This window comes from Haliaeetus albicilla, chromosome 7, assembly GCF_947461875.1.
Source record: "Haliaeetus albicilla chromosome 7, bHalAlb1.1, whole genome shotgun sequence".
Taxonomy (NCBI): Eukaryota; Metazoa; Chordata; class Aves; order Accipitriformes; family Accipitridae; genus Haliaeetus; species Haliaeetus albicilla.
Window position 1 is genome coordinate 11,961,178 of NC_091489.1, and position 15,364 is coordinate 11,976,541.

The 15,364-nt window shown below is 43.8% G+C and overlaps 1 protein-coding gene across 2 annotated transcripts in view; it reads right to left on the minus strand.

Moving 5' to 3' along the window:
• The window catches only part of SHPRH (SNF2 histone linker PHD RING helicase), a 65,185-nt gene extending 61,088 nt beyond the window's left edge, over positions 1-4,097 (minus strand). Inside the window, exons 1-3 of one of the 2 annotated variants that reach the window (XM_069786944.1) lie at positions 3,938-4,093; positions 1,204-1,873; positions 680-809 (exon numbers count right to left, since the gene is read on the minus strand). In XM_069786944.1, the coding sequence (XP_069643045.1) occupies positions 680-809; positions 1,204-1,842 (769 nt within the window). In that variant the 5' untranslated portion in view covers positions 1,843-1,873; positions 3,938-4,093. Of the gene's footprint in view, positions 1-679; positions 810-1,203; positions 1,874-3,937 lie in introns of both variants that reach the window. The other variant, XM_069786945.1, reaches the window with a different exon arrangement.
• Between the last annotated feature and the right edge of the window lie 11,267 nt (positions 4,098-15,364).

Below are 15,364 nucleotides of genomic sequence, written 5' to 3' on the forward strand. Positions count from 1 at the left end.
CAACTAACATTTTGAATCAATCCTACACTCAGGAACAAGACAAAGGTTGGTTTAAGATTCTCCTAAGACATCACACCATAAAGTGGTCATTGATCACGCTAAAAATCTGTATCACTACTGAATATAATCTGGCAAACATATCTTCAATTCCAAAATGATGACAAGGCCCGTACTTGTAAACTTGCAGTGCTGTATTCTTAAAACTGTCATAAAGGTGCATTTTGTTGTAGTTTGCATTATAAATGCCTTACCATATAAACCAAACAGAAATTCTGTTGCCACAGTTGTGTGTTAGGGCACAAAACTAGGAATAAAAGCTTTCCAAATTTAATTCCTGATTCTTTTAAACAGCTCCTGTGTAACTCAGACAAGCTACTGTAGATCTGTTCAAGCAACCCACACAAATCAGTGAAAACTGTATTTACTCCCAAAAAGGTAAGAACTCAAACTTCTATGTGCCTCAGTGCCTAATCTGTAGAGAAGGAATATTATCACCTGTAGTTTGACCATAAACTAATTAGCATATGATTATTGGTCAGACAATGAGAGAATTGCCTAATAATATTACCTTGAAAATAAAGTTGCTCTAGATGGCAGGAATAACTTGCTATTTCCCCTTACATTTAAACTACTAAAAAAAGATACACTTTAATCTCATCATTCAACTGAATCGAATTACCTGGAATTAAAAAACTATAGAACTTCTCCATGAGTTTTTGAATCAGCTGATTAGCTTTTTTGGGTCTTCCACCTCCATCACTGAGAAACTCTGGTTTACTTAGCCCAGCTTCCAGAAGGTAAATTCCAATCTGTGAAGTGGTTAATCATTTAATTAAGTGTAAGAAAGACAAGAATATTATAAACAGAAGAGTATGAAAATAACAACAGTGCTTTGAAAATTACCAGATGTAGACAGACATAAAAAATCTACTAAAATCACCATATAGAGGATATAGTACTTTGCAGCTAAAAACTTCTGTGATTCCTTTGGGTAATACATTACTAATGATGCAACAGTAATACCAAATTTTTAGGAAAAAACGCACTGAAAACATTTACAAAAGCATGTATAAACTATATATTTTCATCACATTATAAAAATATGTGGTAGCTGTCAAACTTCGTTGTTCAGAGGTTTTCATTTTATATTTCAAACAAAAAAGAAGACCTTTCAAAATGCAATACAAGTATTTGAACTCATACCTTTAAAGCTTGAGCCTCTCCAGGTCTTTGATAAAGTCCAATTATCTTTTTCTTTTGCAACCACCTCAAGCCTTCCAATATTTCACCACCTAAAGTTGGTTCCACCAAAATACATTGTTCATAAGCACCCAGGTATTCTTTTGTTTCGTTACTGTACTCTTCTTCGCTTCTTTCATGAACACAGACCTGCAGCTGATCATCAGAGTCTCCTCTCATTAAAGTAAAACTCCTTTCATGGAATTCATCAGTTAGAATTTGCTCAGAAGGAAGACGAAGAGCAAATTCTCCCAACAAAGCTTTCCAGGACCCATCCGCACGGTATGGCAAGACTATAATATTTAGCTGTACTGACACAGGAGTCAAGACGGAGTAAGAGTCGTCTTCATCGTTAACTGTCAAAAACTTAACAGATTTTGAGCCACTGCCTTCTTTTGGAATGAGATCCTCAGTGCTATCATCATTTATAACAATGAAGGATGCAGAAGAAGTGCTTGGACCTGGGACGTGGTCCTCATTAGTCATTTCATCATCTAATGTTATCACCTCATTTCTCCTGTCTTCATGCATATTCCAGCAGAGCTTTTTCTTCTTCTCCTCATCTATTTTTGATGGAGGTGCACGCTTTCGACGACTACTCATTTTGTCGTTTTCTCAACAGTATTTTCAGTCTCTGTGAGATGGAAGTAAATCAGTCAGCAATAAGTATTACAAAATCAAATGCCCCCACTGAAATTTCACTGTGCAGTAGCTGCCAAACTTGCAAACATATGCACTAAGAAAACTAACCGTTCAAAAGAGACGTAGTTTTACAGAGCCTCTCCTGTCCCCATGCCATCTCACAAAGCTGGACATGAAGTCTCTGCCTTGTACTATAGCTTATCATTTTGCCAGACAACTATAGAGAGAGAGGAACAAGAGTGCTACATTTCACAGCTGCTACTCAGAATATTGTGGGACAGATAAAAAAAATGAGAAGCAGTGGAATCCCTCAAAGGTGGGGGTGGAGGGAGATGGCAAAAGAAACTCCACAAGCAAAAGTGCAGGAGGCAGAGAAGATTCTGGGGTGGGTGTGGGGAACACACACACAAAATTCTTCCTTCGTTTCAAAGCCTACATTAAGACGAAATTTTAAGCGAACTTGACACAGGGCTAGTCTGAAGCTGCCACTACATAAAATATGGTTTAGAGACTAAGCTACCAAGGTCTGTCCTTACAAGTCTCTAATGACCTTCCTACTGGTACTGAATACTTTATTTTCCCAAGAAACTATGCATGCTGGGACCTGGATATACAAATTGCTTGCAGAGGAGTCCTTACTTACTCTATTGTGCATTTCAGTGGGACCAATCAGCAAACTACATGCATAGTCTTACCGATTTTGACTAACTGCAAAGCTAAGTCAAGATATCCATGCAACTCCTTGACTGAACCTGGACAGTGAACAGATTTTGTGGATAAAATACTAGAAAACAAAGTACACATGCTAAACAAGACACATGAAGAAGCAGATTATGGAATATTAGACCAATCTGGGAAACTAGTAAATATATACTCAAAACTACATGCTCATACTTAAATACTCAAACAAGCAGTAACTTTTTTTTTTTCTCTCCAAAAAATACTGTTTTTATAAGGAGCCTGCACACAGCAACAAGTTTATGACCTTGTATTACAGCACTGTCTTTGTCAGCAAAGACAGGAAAATATACAGGTATCCATGTTAATTCAGCTTCTACATACAACTTTTAAAGAAATGTAGGCAAATATTCTAAGCTACTAAATGCAGTGTCCCACACCCTAATGTTAAAGGGGTTTACGCTGGAACAGAGCAGAATTCCTAGAATTCTGAATAATTTTAAGCGGGTCTTATAAAAAAAACCAACTCAAACAAAGCCTAAACTTTGTAATTCGTTAAAGTCAAAAGAAACTTTCAGGAACATACAAATCTTGCTGTGCTCGAATTCCAAACGCAACAGAATTAAGGAAAGCAAACACTGCGAGTTATTCAAAGTAATACTCCTGCACCCAGAGCCTTGCTGACAGTACACGAAGCGAACCCCCAACGGTGAGCACACGTGCCGTAACACGGCACTTCAGCCAAAGAAAGAAGGATTCCTGCATCACCAGGCCTGCACGTGCACTCCGAGTTCGGCGTCACACTCTGAGGTATAACCGGCTGTCACCCCCCCGGGGCCAGGGCCGGGGCCGCTGCCCGACTGCCCCCCCCCCCCCCCCCCCCCTCCAGGCCCCGTCGCCAGGACGCGGGCAGGTCTCGGTTGTCCCTAACGAGGAAAGTTCCTTGAAACTGGGAAGGCAGAGGCCAGCAGCGGATGAGCGCACTCCTCAGCCAGCGGTCTTTTACCTCACACGACACCTGCTCCCGCAGAGCTCAAAGAGGCTGCGGTACCGCCCCCCTCCCCGGTTACCACGCGGCCCGTGAGGCCAGCCGAGAAACCGGCAGCCGGCCCGGGGCACCCACCGCTCCCCGGGGGCACTCGCACAGGCCCGCCCGGCCCCGCCGTACCGCCACCCCGCAGCCGGCCGCGGCAAGGCCGCCCCGCCGCCTCACGGCCCCGCTAGGTCGCCGGGCGGGCGGAGTGGCCGGCCACCGCCCTTCTCAGCCCGGGGCGGGGGGGGGAGGGGGGGGGAGAGCAGCCGCCCCCCCCCCCACCTCGGCCCCCGGAGGGGCGATGAGGGAAGGGGGAGGGAGCAGAGCCAACCGCCACCAACGTACCGAAGGGGTAACGCCGCTGCAGCCACCCTCACGGCCGCGGCTCCTTCCCCGCTCGGGGCAGGCCCCCCCCCGCGCAGCGGCAGCAAGGGCTGGTCGGGGGGGGGGGGGGGCGGGGGGCGGACGACCCCCTCCGCCGTTGGCGAAGTCGGAAGGACCTCCCGGGCAGGGAAGGGGGAGGCGGGCACGGGGATGCGCGCGCACCCGCCCTGGCCCGGCCGGCGACCAATGGGATGCGAGGAAGGTGACAGTTCTCCCCGCCCCTCCCGCCAGCGGAAAAAGCAACGGGAGGGGGGGGAAGAGGGGCGCAGGCGCAGACGTTGGCCCCTGGGCAAGGGGGCGGGAAAACCGCCGTTCGCCCTCAGTTGGGCGTGGCTGAGGGAGGAGCAAGAGCGAGCCTGAAACGTCATTGGCGGCGTGCGCAGGCGCGGGCGGCTGGGGGGGCGGGGCGGGGCGGGGCGGTGGGTGTGTGGGTCCGGCTGTGCGGGTCGGTCCGTCTTCCCGACGCGAAGCCCTCTGACGTCACGAGGCGGGCGGGGGGACGGAATGGCCTGGGTTAGGCCCGTGAAGAGCGAGGCTGGAGGGTGTCGGGTAGGTGAAGGCCCCACATGGGGTTTGTGAGGTGTTTCAGGCCTCTACCACACGGGTTCCTGTCAGGGGTGATGGAAGAGAGTCCCCTTGGGGGGGAAACTAATGAAAGCCTTTTGTCTGGAGTGACTTCAAGCACTAGCACTCGCACAGACAGTGCTTGCGTCATTGCTTTAAAAAGTGGATGGGGTTTAGAAACTGTCACGGAGCAGAGGGGGTGCCGTCTTGTTTCCGTGGCCGATCACACATGAGGCTGAGAAATGATTTCTGAAAGCAGTGGTGGTGGTGGAACCCTTGATGCAGTCCATGAGGTGAAACACAGTTAGGAGGAAAGAGAGGCACACAAAGGTCGGTTAAGTCATGTGACAAGAGTGGTAGAGTGGATTTCTAGGCAATTAGCACTGCAAAAAGGCGAAATTAGTCCAATGAATTTTTAGCCACAAATATCACTTCAATAAAAAATATGAAAACGTTTATCTTCTTGTGAAATACGCAGATCCACACTTGGGGACTTGAAAAAGATGTAAATACACAAGTTGGAAAGCCATTTACAATAAGAAGGTGGGGGGTGTTTTCTTATAGCACTCCTCTCATCCATTTGTTAGTATTAATCTTTACTTGTCTTTGTCTGATTTTCCACCGTTTTCAGCCCTTTCGGAAGGGTAAGGCCCGTGTGGGTTCAGTGGGGCTGTGCAAAACTGTAGTGTGCAGTAGCGAAGGGAGCCTTCAGAGTGTTGGCCCTCATGCCGTGGTGGTTTGGCTGTTTTAATTCACAATGTTTTGTTTGCTATGTGAGCATTTGGCATTCCTATATGAAAATTCACTTTAAAATCATCACTCGGTGCTACGTTAACAACAGCAAATTACTGCAGAACACAGACAAAACGGAAGACATTCTAGTGTACATTGGTAACTGGAATAATAGCAACTGAGGGGATGAAGAATGAGCAAACCTGTTTTATGGGGAGGTTCCTGGGTCTGCAGCTCAGTGGGGAGCTGGAGACCGGCCCTGCTGCGGCATCGCTGGAGCAGGGGCTGATGGCCCCAGGGGCTGACTTGGGATCCTGGGCCATGGGGGAGCCCCGGGGGGCCGGCCAGGGACAGTCAGGGCTGGTGGTGGCCCGAGGATGCTGGTGCTAGTGAGTATTTGCTGATGCTGCAAGCACAGCTTTACTGCTAGCAAGTTTTCTGGCAACTGTATGAAGAAATCGTTGGGGAGGTGGCAAAAGAGCTAGTTTTGCTCAAAGTAGGAAGAAGGTCCTGTTGGTTCGAAAAGCTTAAGGCCAGACCTGGATCACCCTGGGGGCAGCTCCCCACCCGCCCCCATGCTATGATCCCATCACCCCCAGTGATCCATGGTGCTGGGTGTGCTGTGTCCTGGCACACCGGGTTTGTGCGTTACAGCCTGCGCTGCTGTGCCAGTGGCTCGGAGTTCCCTTGAGAGGCTTTGTGTCTTCCTCCTAATGAGAAGGTCTTGTTAAAAGATCCTCCGCCTTTTTTTTTTTTTTTTTTTTTTTAATGGAGGCCTTTTATTTCTGGATGTGCCTTTTGGGATTTAGCTGTTGACTCAATCAGTAAGATAGTGAGCAGCTGAAGTTATGTGCTTCTCTAGGAATTTATGAAGCTACCATGCTTCGCTCCCACCTCCTGGCATGCAGCCATATGCCTGGGTAGGCAGCTCCCTTTAAAGGGGTGACATCCAAGTTCACGTTGCAAGATGTGAACATCAGATTTTCCCATCCTGACCTGGCACTCTCGATGACAGGAGTCAGGGCAGCCAGAGGACAACAACTCCCATCATGGTTACTGAGGTGAGGGGGTCATAAAAGTGGTATGCTGTCAGTCTGGGACAGCGTGGATTCCCCCTACGTGGGACCCCTCACGCAAATGTCCTGCACCTGCTGTTGACAACCTGATGCTGTGAGAAAGTCCCACCAGTGACTGCGGCTCGTCCTCCTCCACTTGATGAAGTCTGGGCTCTACCAGCAATGGGAAATGGGAAAGAAAAGGGAATTCTGCCAAGTGGAACAATCCCCATTGCCTGCAGTCTCTAACCAAAGGTACTTGGGAATATAGACTTCACCTAGTCCATTGCAGATCGCTTGCCTTTTTATTTTGGGTTTGGATGGCTCCGAAGACGGGCCTCTGATGTTAAGCTTCCCCAGGAATACTAGCACCAGTGGCTTGCATGACTGTCCAATTATTGCAATGAGAGACTCAAGGTATGTCAGGCCTGTGCCCTTATAAAGCGTATGGAGGGGTCATCACAGACATGAGTGAAACAGAGAGAAACACAAAACGTTTCCAGATTCTTGTCATGCTGAAGGTCAGTCCTACTTAAATGCAGACTGGGCACAGCTCCTTCCAAAAGGCCTTAGGTACAATACAGGCTGTGCTATTTGTCTGGGAACTAGCCCATATCCACTGGCATGCCTGATAGAGGGTACGCAGGTGTAGCCTAAAAGGCTTCCTATAAAGGATGCATAATTGCTGTCAAATCTGATCCTAAGGTTAGTAATAGGAAACAGGTTTGTTAATGTCCTGGGATCTACAACTAGCAATAAAGCTGGCGAGCAATGTTGTGGTATCCTACTTCATTATAAATCTGTAAATCATGCTTAAATATGATAGATCTACCCTGACAAAAACTCACAGTTTTCCAGTTCAGAATTGTGAGCCCCCCAAAAGCTCTTTGTAAGAGTGAATATCCTGAATTTCTGAAGGAGCGATAAACTTCTGGCACAGGCTTCATCCACTTCTGAATCCAGTAAGTAGCTGATGAAGCATCCAGAGAAATTTCCCAATCTCCTTCAAACTGAAAAACACATAACAGATGTAATGTTCTAGCAGTAAGTATCTTACCTAGCCCTTATCCTAGCTTCCCCAGGAACTGGTGACCATCAAAACATTACCCGTTTCCCACTAAAAGCCCCAAGAGCACTTCTTTGACTCAGACTTCTCCAATACAATTATATGGCAGCACAAAAAAGAATAGACAAAAGTGACTGAACCAAAACATTACATCACATATTCTCCTGTGGGAAAAGAATGAAAGAAAAACACATGACAGATGGTAGTCAAATCACTTACCCATTATTAGAAACCACTCCAACAACATACACTTCAAGAATCCATATAGAGATAGCAGACAACAATCCATGCTTCAGCGAGCTCTGTTCACAGGCTAAGGGCTGTGAACCTCTTGTCCTTGTCTTTTAGTTAACTTCTGTATTTCTATATTGTGCATGTCTTCTATTTAATGATTTCCTCTCCAGGGTTGGGATTTGTGCTCTCTTCGGTAGTGATGGTGGGTTTTTAAAACTTCTAATGTAAAGCACTTCTGAAAGTGAACTTTATTTTCTCATCTGGATGTCATAAAAATTAGTAAGCAAGAAAGGAACCTTTCTGCTTTCAGAAGAGGGGAAAATACAATGGCACCAGGAGGGTGCCTGTTCTGCATAATGATTTCTCTCTGAGCCTCTCTTTTTCTCTCACCCCCATTCTGTAGGAAATATTTTCCTTAGTTCTCAGGATAAATGAGCTGTATTTTGAAATAAGGGTCAAGAGCAGGTGGAAGAATGCCCGTTTCTATTCAGCAGCTAATGACTAAGGATCCTAGTGATTAGTACCTAGTAATTTCCCTCCCGTTCTAAAGAACTTGAATGCATGAAAGAAGATAATTGCCATTTAACAAAATAGGAAGGAAGAGTATAAGGAGAAGAGAATATGACATAAAACGAGACCGTGTGGTTTTTTTGACCACACTTGAGAACATGACCTCCCTTGCCTATGGATAAAAATTCCCTTTTGCTCTCAGTAGCAACTCCTAAATCCCAGAAAGAGTAAGTAAATAAAAGCAGGAGACCTGCTACTTTGCAAAAGTTTTCTTTTTTGAGGGAGGATGGAGCAGAGAAAACAGTGTGTCAGTCGTGATGTTTTAGAGTCCTTTCCATGAATATTGTAGTTGCAAAGGCAAGCAGAAGTTTTCTAAAGAAAATCAAAATTGTATTTGTCTCCAGATTGGTTCTGGTGGCAGGAAATGTGGATGGTTGCAGCAGAAGAATAAATCTGAGGGCAGATAGGCTATATTGTGTGCACTACAATGATTGTATGTTATGCTGAAGAGCTAACTGAGCATCTGTGTGCCTCAGCAAACTAGGTAGAAAACCACTCACTGTGTTAATTCGTTAGTTAACTAGTAGGAAAAACCTTTTGAGTTCTATAGATAAAAATCACCATATGATAGAAATAAAAAGATGGACCCCAGTGGAGGCATAATATGGCTCCAGTCTATTCCAGATTAATAAACTCATGGTCAGCATTCTGTGCCCTCGTAGGAAATCATGTTCGTAGGTTCAGCTCTACCCAACTTCCTTAGTGTTTGGCGTTTTAAAATAGTTCAGCTATCGTAGTGGGACTTTTCAGGTGGTGTCATATAATTCCTACCATCCATAGGGCATAATACTGCTTCAGGCAAAGGAGTAGAAGATTAAAATATTTTTCAGAGAGCTGCAAAGAGCAGAGTATTTTTGTGTGCCAAAAGCAATCATGTAAGCCAGTAGGCTAACTCACCGGCACACAGGGAACAATACCATGGAGCCACGGGATGGCAAGCCTCTCTTTTTTCACTTCTTCAGGGCTTCACTTCTGTTTCTTCAAAACAGCGAAGTTCAGTATATCGCTTGTGCCCTTCTGCCTCCTAACACAGCATCTCCTGGTAGGAATCTGTCTGCACCCCATGGAATAACACTCTTCAGGCCATCTGTCTCAGCTCACGTGTATGCACAATTCTTATACACCCTTGTCCATCTGCCGCTCAGCTGAGCTACGTGCTGGTTTTGTGAAAACCAGGTGATACACCTGACCTCAGGACTGACGGTAGCAGCTGATCAGTCACTGGTGGGAGTTAAGCCCATCTCCCTTTTTCCAAGAGGAAAGGACAGTTAAAAAGACTATCTAAATATAGGGCAGAAAAAAAAAAATAACCATGTCATTGCATCTAGGACATTGTCTAGAGTTACTATGTAGGATTTGGAATCCAGTTCTTGGAGTTATTTAAATATATACCTAAATAAGGTGTTTTCATTGCTTTAATATTGCTTTTATGAGCCTTTTTTTTTTTACAAAGCAAAAATGCATAAAGGAAAAGTTTGCAGTTCCTGAGAAAAAGCGAGTCCTCTAATAAAACTGGAAGTAAGTAAATAAAATGTTTATTATAAAATCACTAAAAACATTTGGAAATTTAGACTCAAAAGATAGATGTTTATAAAATAATACGTGGCAGAGAGGTTTGGAGGAGAGCTGAAGGGCACGACAGAGAGATATTTTGGATATTATCTGTTAGAGATACTTTTCTTGGTGGCGAAAAATCTTTATTTTCACACTCTGGCAAGAGAAGATTTCATTTCATAGCTGACTCTCTATTACAAAAATTAAGCCAATCAAAAATTCTTTGTGCAAAGTTCTTATCTGTGGTCTGCACTATGGATAAAAAGGCAATTCAAAGTAAAATTGAAACAAAAATGTGCAGTCTTCTGGGACAATTTTCTTTCAGCCACTTTGCTCATAAGGAAGCGAGAAGCAGTCTCTGTATTTTCTGTCAAAGAAAATATGAACTTTGTCAGGGTTGTTATTTCCTTGAGTTATAAAATAAAAAGTACAGAAAGATCTGCAGTACTCAAGCCACAAACCAATGTATTTAATTAACACAGATGAAAATCTGCCTCTGAAGATGTTTTCTTCAAATTTAACAAGGTTTGAGGTTAAAATTAGTTCGTAAAGACTGATGTAGCTTCATGGCAGAAGATTAATAATCATTCTCTTTAGCAGATTGTTATATTTAATTATCTGTCCAAAATTCACCTTCGAGCCCACCTGGATTATTACACTGGCTCAGAAGAAGCACCTGGTTTTGCATGGGGTTAGGACGTGTACTCTGCATCGCCCAGCATTTGTTCTGGTTCGGAGCAGGCAGTGCTGAATCACGGATGGCACAGGGCACGAAACAGCCGAGGAAATATCACAAAGCTGTCGGCGAACGACCCGGTGCTTCAGGGTAGTTACACCTTATCTGGATGTTGTTAGTGCCAGACAGCATTGCTGGTAGAAGGCGTAGGGATATTCCCATCTGCAGCGTATGAAGTAGTGGGATACTACACGGCACCTACGGCAGAAGGGAATTGCAGCGAGGCGGTTCTCGGCTGGACAGCAGAACTGGCTGCTTTGTGCTGCTAATGCCGTGGGATCTGGTCCCTTGTAACTTTTCTCTGAAAGGCACAGTAAATGTGCGGCAGGAGAGGCCCCAGTGTGGTAGTACGAGGCTGATGCTGCTGTTCAGGGAGAAATGTTAAGAGACCAGAAGTCTGTAGACGCCCAGCCGTCTGGGGCACTGTGGATGCCTCGGGCAAGTCTCTAGTAGAGAGGAGCCTGAAGTATCCCTGAGCTGACCTTTTGTTTTGGCCTGGGGCATTAACTCACTAAGGCAGCAACCTTAACTAATGAGAAAGAATATTTTGTCTGGATATTAATGTCACTGTACTTCCAATAATGCATAAACCTATAGTTTTATTAATCACACTATGTTTTTGCATGTCTTTGGCCTAAAACTTAGAAACGCAATGATTGATGAACAACGAGAAGTTGGTTTGAGGCCCCAAATGTGTGTTTGGTTTTGTTCTTCTACGTGGTACCTAGTGGGGACTGACGGAATGGCCTGAGTAAATGAGCAGTTCCTGGTTTATAACCAACACAAGTGGTGCAAGCAATTTAAGTAAGTACTTTATTTTGGTACTTCTATACATAGTCACCTTCACCAATTACACAAATTTTTAATTGAATTTTAATATTTTTCTTTACTTTCCAATATCTGTAGCTACTTTCTTTTCATTAGTGTCTACTTTACCTTTTCCCATGCAACCAAACCCAGCTGCATGTATTGTGTTCTAGCTGTAAAACAAGAACAAAAAAAAATTCCATGTCTACTGTACTCTCACCAGGGTAGCTGCATAATCTGTTATGTAGCACTACAGTTACAAAGTCTGTACATAAATTTCAATAATAAACCATGCTTCAATCCGATCTCCCTCCTGCTTTCAGTGCTCTGAGGGGTTTTCTTTTTGACTTGTTTTGTTTTAAGGCATTTTCCTACACTGTGTCCCATCTGTGTACCACAGGACTGGTCATGCTTCTTAGCTGGGGTTGGTAGCATCCACCTTCTTTGGCTGGGGAAATGAATCAGCAGAAATGACTGTGCCTCACTGAACACGGTCTCAGGGAAAAAAACCGCCTTGTCACAGAATAAAACAATGAAATATTACATCTCGCAACCCTGTTTGAGCAAAAATAAACCTTTTTAATTAAGGAGGTAATTGGGAGGTGCAAAGAGATGGGAGAAGAGGCTTTTATTTGAAAAATGGCTGTGAGAGAAGGTAACAGGGTCAGAGCAAAATAAATCTTTTCTTATTTTCCAACAAAGTATTACTTTTCATTAACTTCAGTTTGCTTCTCTAGGCAATAGGAACAGAATACAAAAACATTGCAAAAAATATTCTCCTAGGATGCTTACAGACTTGCAGATGTTCCTAATAGATGAAGTCCTGGGTCTGCAGCACAGATGGAAAGGGATAATTGATTAAGATGTTATAGGATATAAATAACAATACTACGATGTTGTGTGTAGAGATATCAGCAAAACAAGGGATGCTTATCTTTTGGCTTGCTAAGCATCTTGTTTATGGCTTATCCCAAATTGCAACAGTTCTGGCTCCTGCCCAAAGCATGAGTCGGTGTATTTCTGTCAGGGCCCTGGGGGCACCATCAGCCCTGCCTGTCCCTGCCAGGCCCTGCCCCGATGGACCCCCATGGACATCCCCTCTTCCCCCCCTCCCCAGCTGCCACCGGCCCCCTGGGAACCCAACGATTTCTGCTCCACAAGCAGAGGAATGAGGATGCTTCTACCACAGGCCAAGGACGGTTTTTCCTTTCTCCTGTACTTGAAAATGGCATTTGTCAAGAAGTCTTCCAGAAAAGATTAACCTGGTGGGAAATACCCATGATATCCAGTTTTAACCCAAATGCTTAGAAAAGTGGCAGTGCTGTGCACAGCTGCTGCTGGGGTCCAACGAAGGGAGAAGGGTCAGGCGAGATTCCCCACTGGTCAGTGCATTGTTAAGGAGCGTGGTGTCAGAAGACCTGAAGATACACAGCTCTGGTAACACAAGAAACGCTAGGTTATTTTCAGAGAACCAGCCACAGACCATTATTTATAAGTTACCCACCAGAAGTGATTTAACCCTGAATGCTGAGTTTTGTTTTGCTTTGCTACCTTGCTAACTCTGGAAGAATTATCTGGAGCTGCTAGTGTTGTTTCAAAATTTTGCTCCTTGTTCTTAAGCCAAATAAACACCATTGTTTGAGATGGGAAAAAAGGGGTAGTGTCTGCACCAAGCAAATCCTCACAGATTTTTTGTCCCAGCTTCTTGCGACTTGAGAGCTTTCCTAGAAGGGTCTTGTCCAGGCAGCCACATTTTCCAGTTCTGCCTGACTGGGCCCAGCTGAAGTTTTTCGGGCTTGGGTTTGGTGTGCCTGATGAGAGTTTGGTGTGGTTTGACTTTTCGGTGCCACCTTTCCCAGGCAATACGTGCCTTCCACATCTGCTTCTGCACAAGCAAGGCGGTTCCCTGAAGAGCCAAGCTGATTCCTCCCCATTCGTGCCTTGCATTTCTGAGGGATTCTGGTGAAGCTAATGTTGTTTGGAGCAAGATAACTTCAATCTGAGTGATCATTAAGGTACGTGTGATGTAAAGTAACACAAAGGACAATCTGCTCTAAAATGTTCTTTATTGTTTATTCTTCAGATGGAGACACTTCCCTATCTCAAAGCCCTAAAGTATTATATGCTAAACAAATAGCTTTCTCCTGAATAGCCAACTTCTGATATACAATTACCATAATTATTATAGGTATTATATGCTTCTGTCCACAGAGTAAGAACTGCATCTAATCAAAATTATCCCATAAACTATATAAAGATGTGATACTCTTTAACAGCACTGAACGCAGATTGCCTTCAAAGAAAAGGTTTCTGAATACATTATCTACACTATAAAATTAAAAATAGCACCAAACTGAATAACAGCTTCCTCTCACCCACATTTCATATCTCCAACCAAGACAGTTAAAATGGGCAAAGAAGTAAGACAGTTTAATCTCAGCATCCTAAAAAGTACAATTTACAACTGTGAAATGTTAGGACACTCTTTTCTAACACCCCTTAGAGGTCTTCCACACTCTTATACGTACCCTGCAACCTCAAGGAGCCAGTGTGAAATCTGGTCTTGCTGCATCAGGTCTTCCTTGCAGCCAGGATGCCTCTCTCCTCAGCTGTGGGGGTCTTGAACTAGAAAGTGCATACACGGGTGGAAAGCATAGCTGTGATGCATGGTAAACGTGCATGGTGCTCCCTTCATGGAATAGTAGTTCCTCTGAATGTTTACTGGGCAGACCTTTATTTATTTATTTATTCATGAGGCTTTTACTGAATTAGAAGTGAATAAACAAAATGAAAAATGAACTAGACAACTGAAGCTAAAGGCAGTCTTCTCACCACATACCCCCGAATTCCTCTCCTTACCCTCTTCAGTTTCTAAAAAGAAAACTGTGAGGGCACAAACTTAAAGCTGTGTTAAATGAGAGTGAAGTTAAGCATATGTCCAAATACTCTTTGGATTATGTTCCACACGTGTGTCATCAGTCTGTTTTCACGTAGCCACAAAATGAAAGCAAACGGGGAAACTTTTCATGTAGATCTAGGTTGAACATTCAAATTTTAGAATTATTTAGAAAATTGGGTGAAAATGTTGTATAAATGACTTGAGTGGTGCATACTACGTTGTCTGGTAAAGGAGAGTAAGAAGAAAGAACGATGCGCAGATTTGCTTCCTCTGTTGACAGTGGCTGGAATTTAGAGAAAAATAAAAATCAGCTAGGACATAAGATGTTCAATTAGGCTGAGAGATCTAATAATAGATTTGAAAAAGCCAGTTTCCTGAGATTTGAACACAAGGCAAAGAAGACAATCTAAGTGCAGGTATCATTTAGAAATCAGAAACATAATAGGAATTAAGATGTTTATATGCAGCACTAACAAGTGTCTGTTGAATTTAAATAAAGATGTGGAAATCAATAGCTGCTTATTACTGTAGTGACAGCAGCTGTCAAATCAATTGAGCTGGTTTGGGGTAATTTATTGGGGACTTACAGTTTGCAGCTAAAGAAAAAAATTCAGTGATGATGAAAAAGAGTCTTTTTAGAATCTGTTGCCAAGAAAAAGGAAAACAAAAACAAAAACAAGCATATGGTATAAAAACAAGCACATGCTATAATTATCAAGAAAATGTCCTCTAGAATAAAAATAAAAGGCTATGCCATGAATTTAGTATGTGCTTACGCAACAGGCTTGTACAGATAATTTGAAAACCACAAGGACACTTTGTTTTAAATTCATCATCGTGAATACGCAGATATTCTCTAAAGAATACAACTAACTGCTATTTAGAAATTTTCCCTTAAGTGAGTTCCCTTAATACAGTGAAGCAAGTGTTGATTGCCTATGCGCTTTATTTACAGTATGATGACAGAGCATATCAGCCATGTATTCTTCCTGTCCCTTCATCCATTCATTGCTAATCAAGTTTCAAGAATCACCTTGTGAGTTACAATTAATAATCTGTACATGCGATTTACACACCTGAGGGGATTAGTGGCTCCATGAGGACCCCACTCTCCTACCCAGCCCTAGTAATCACGCACGTATCATCAGCCTGCCTAATGATCGCTCCATCC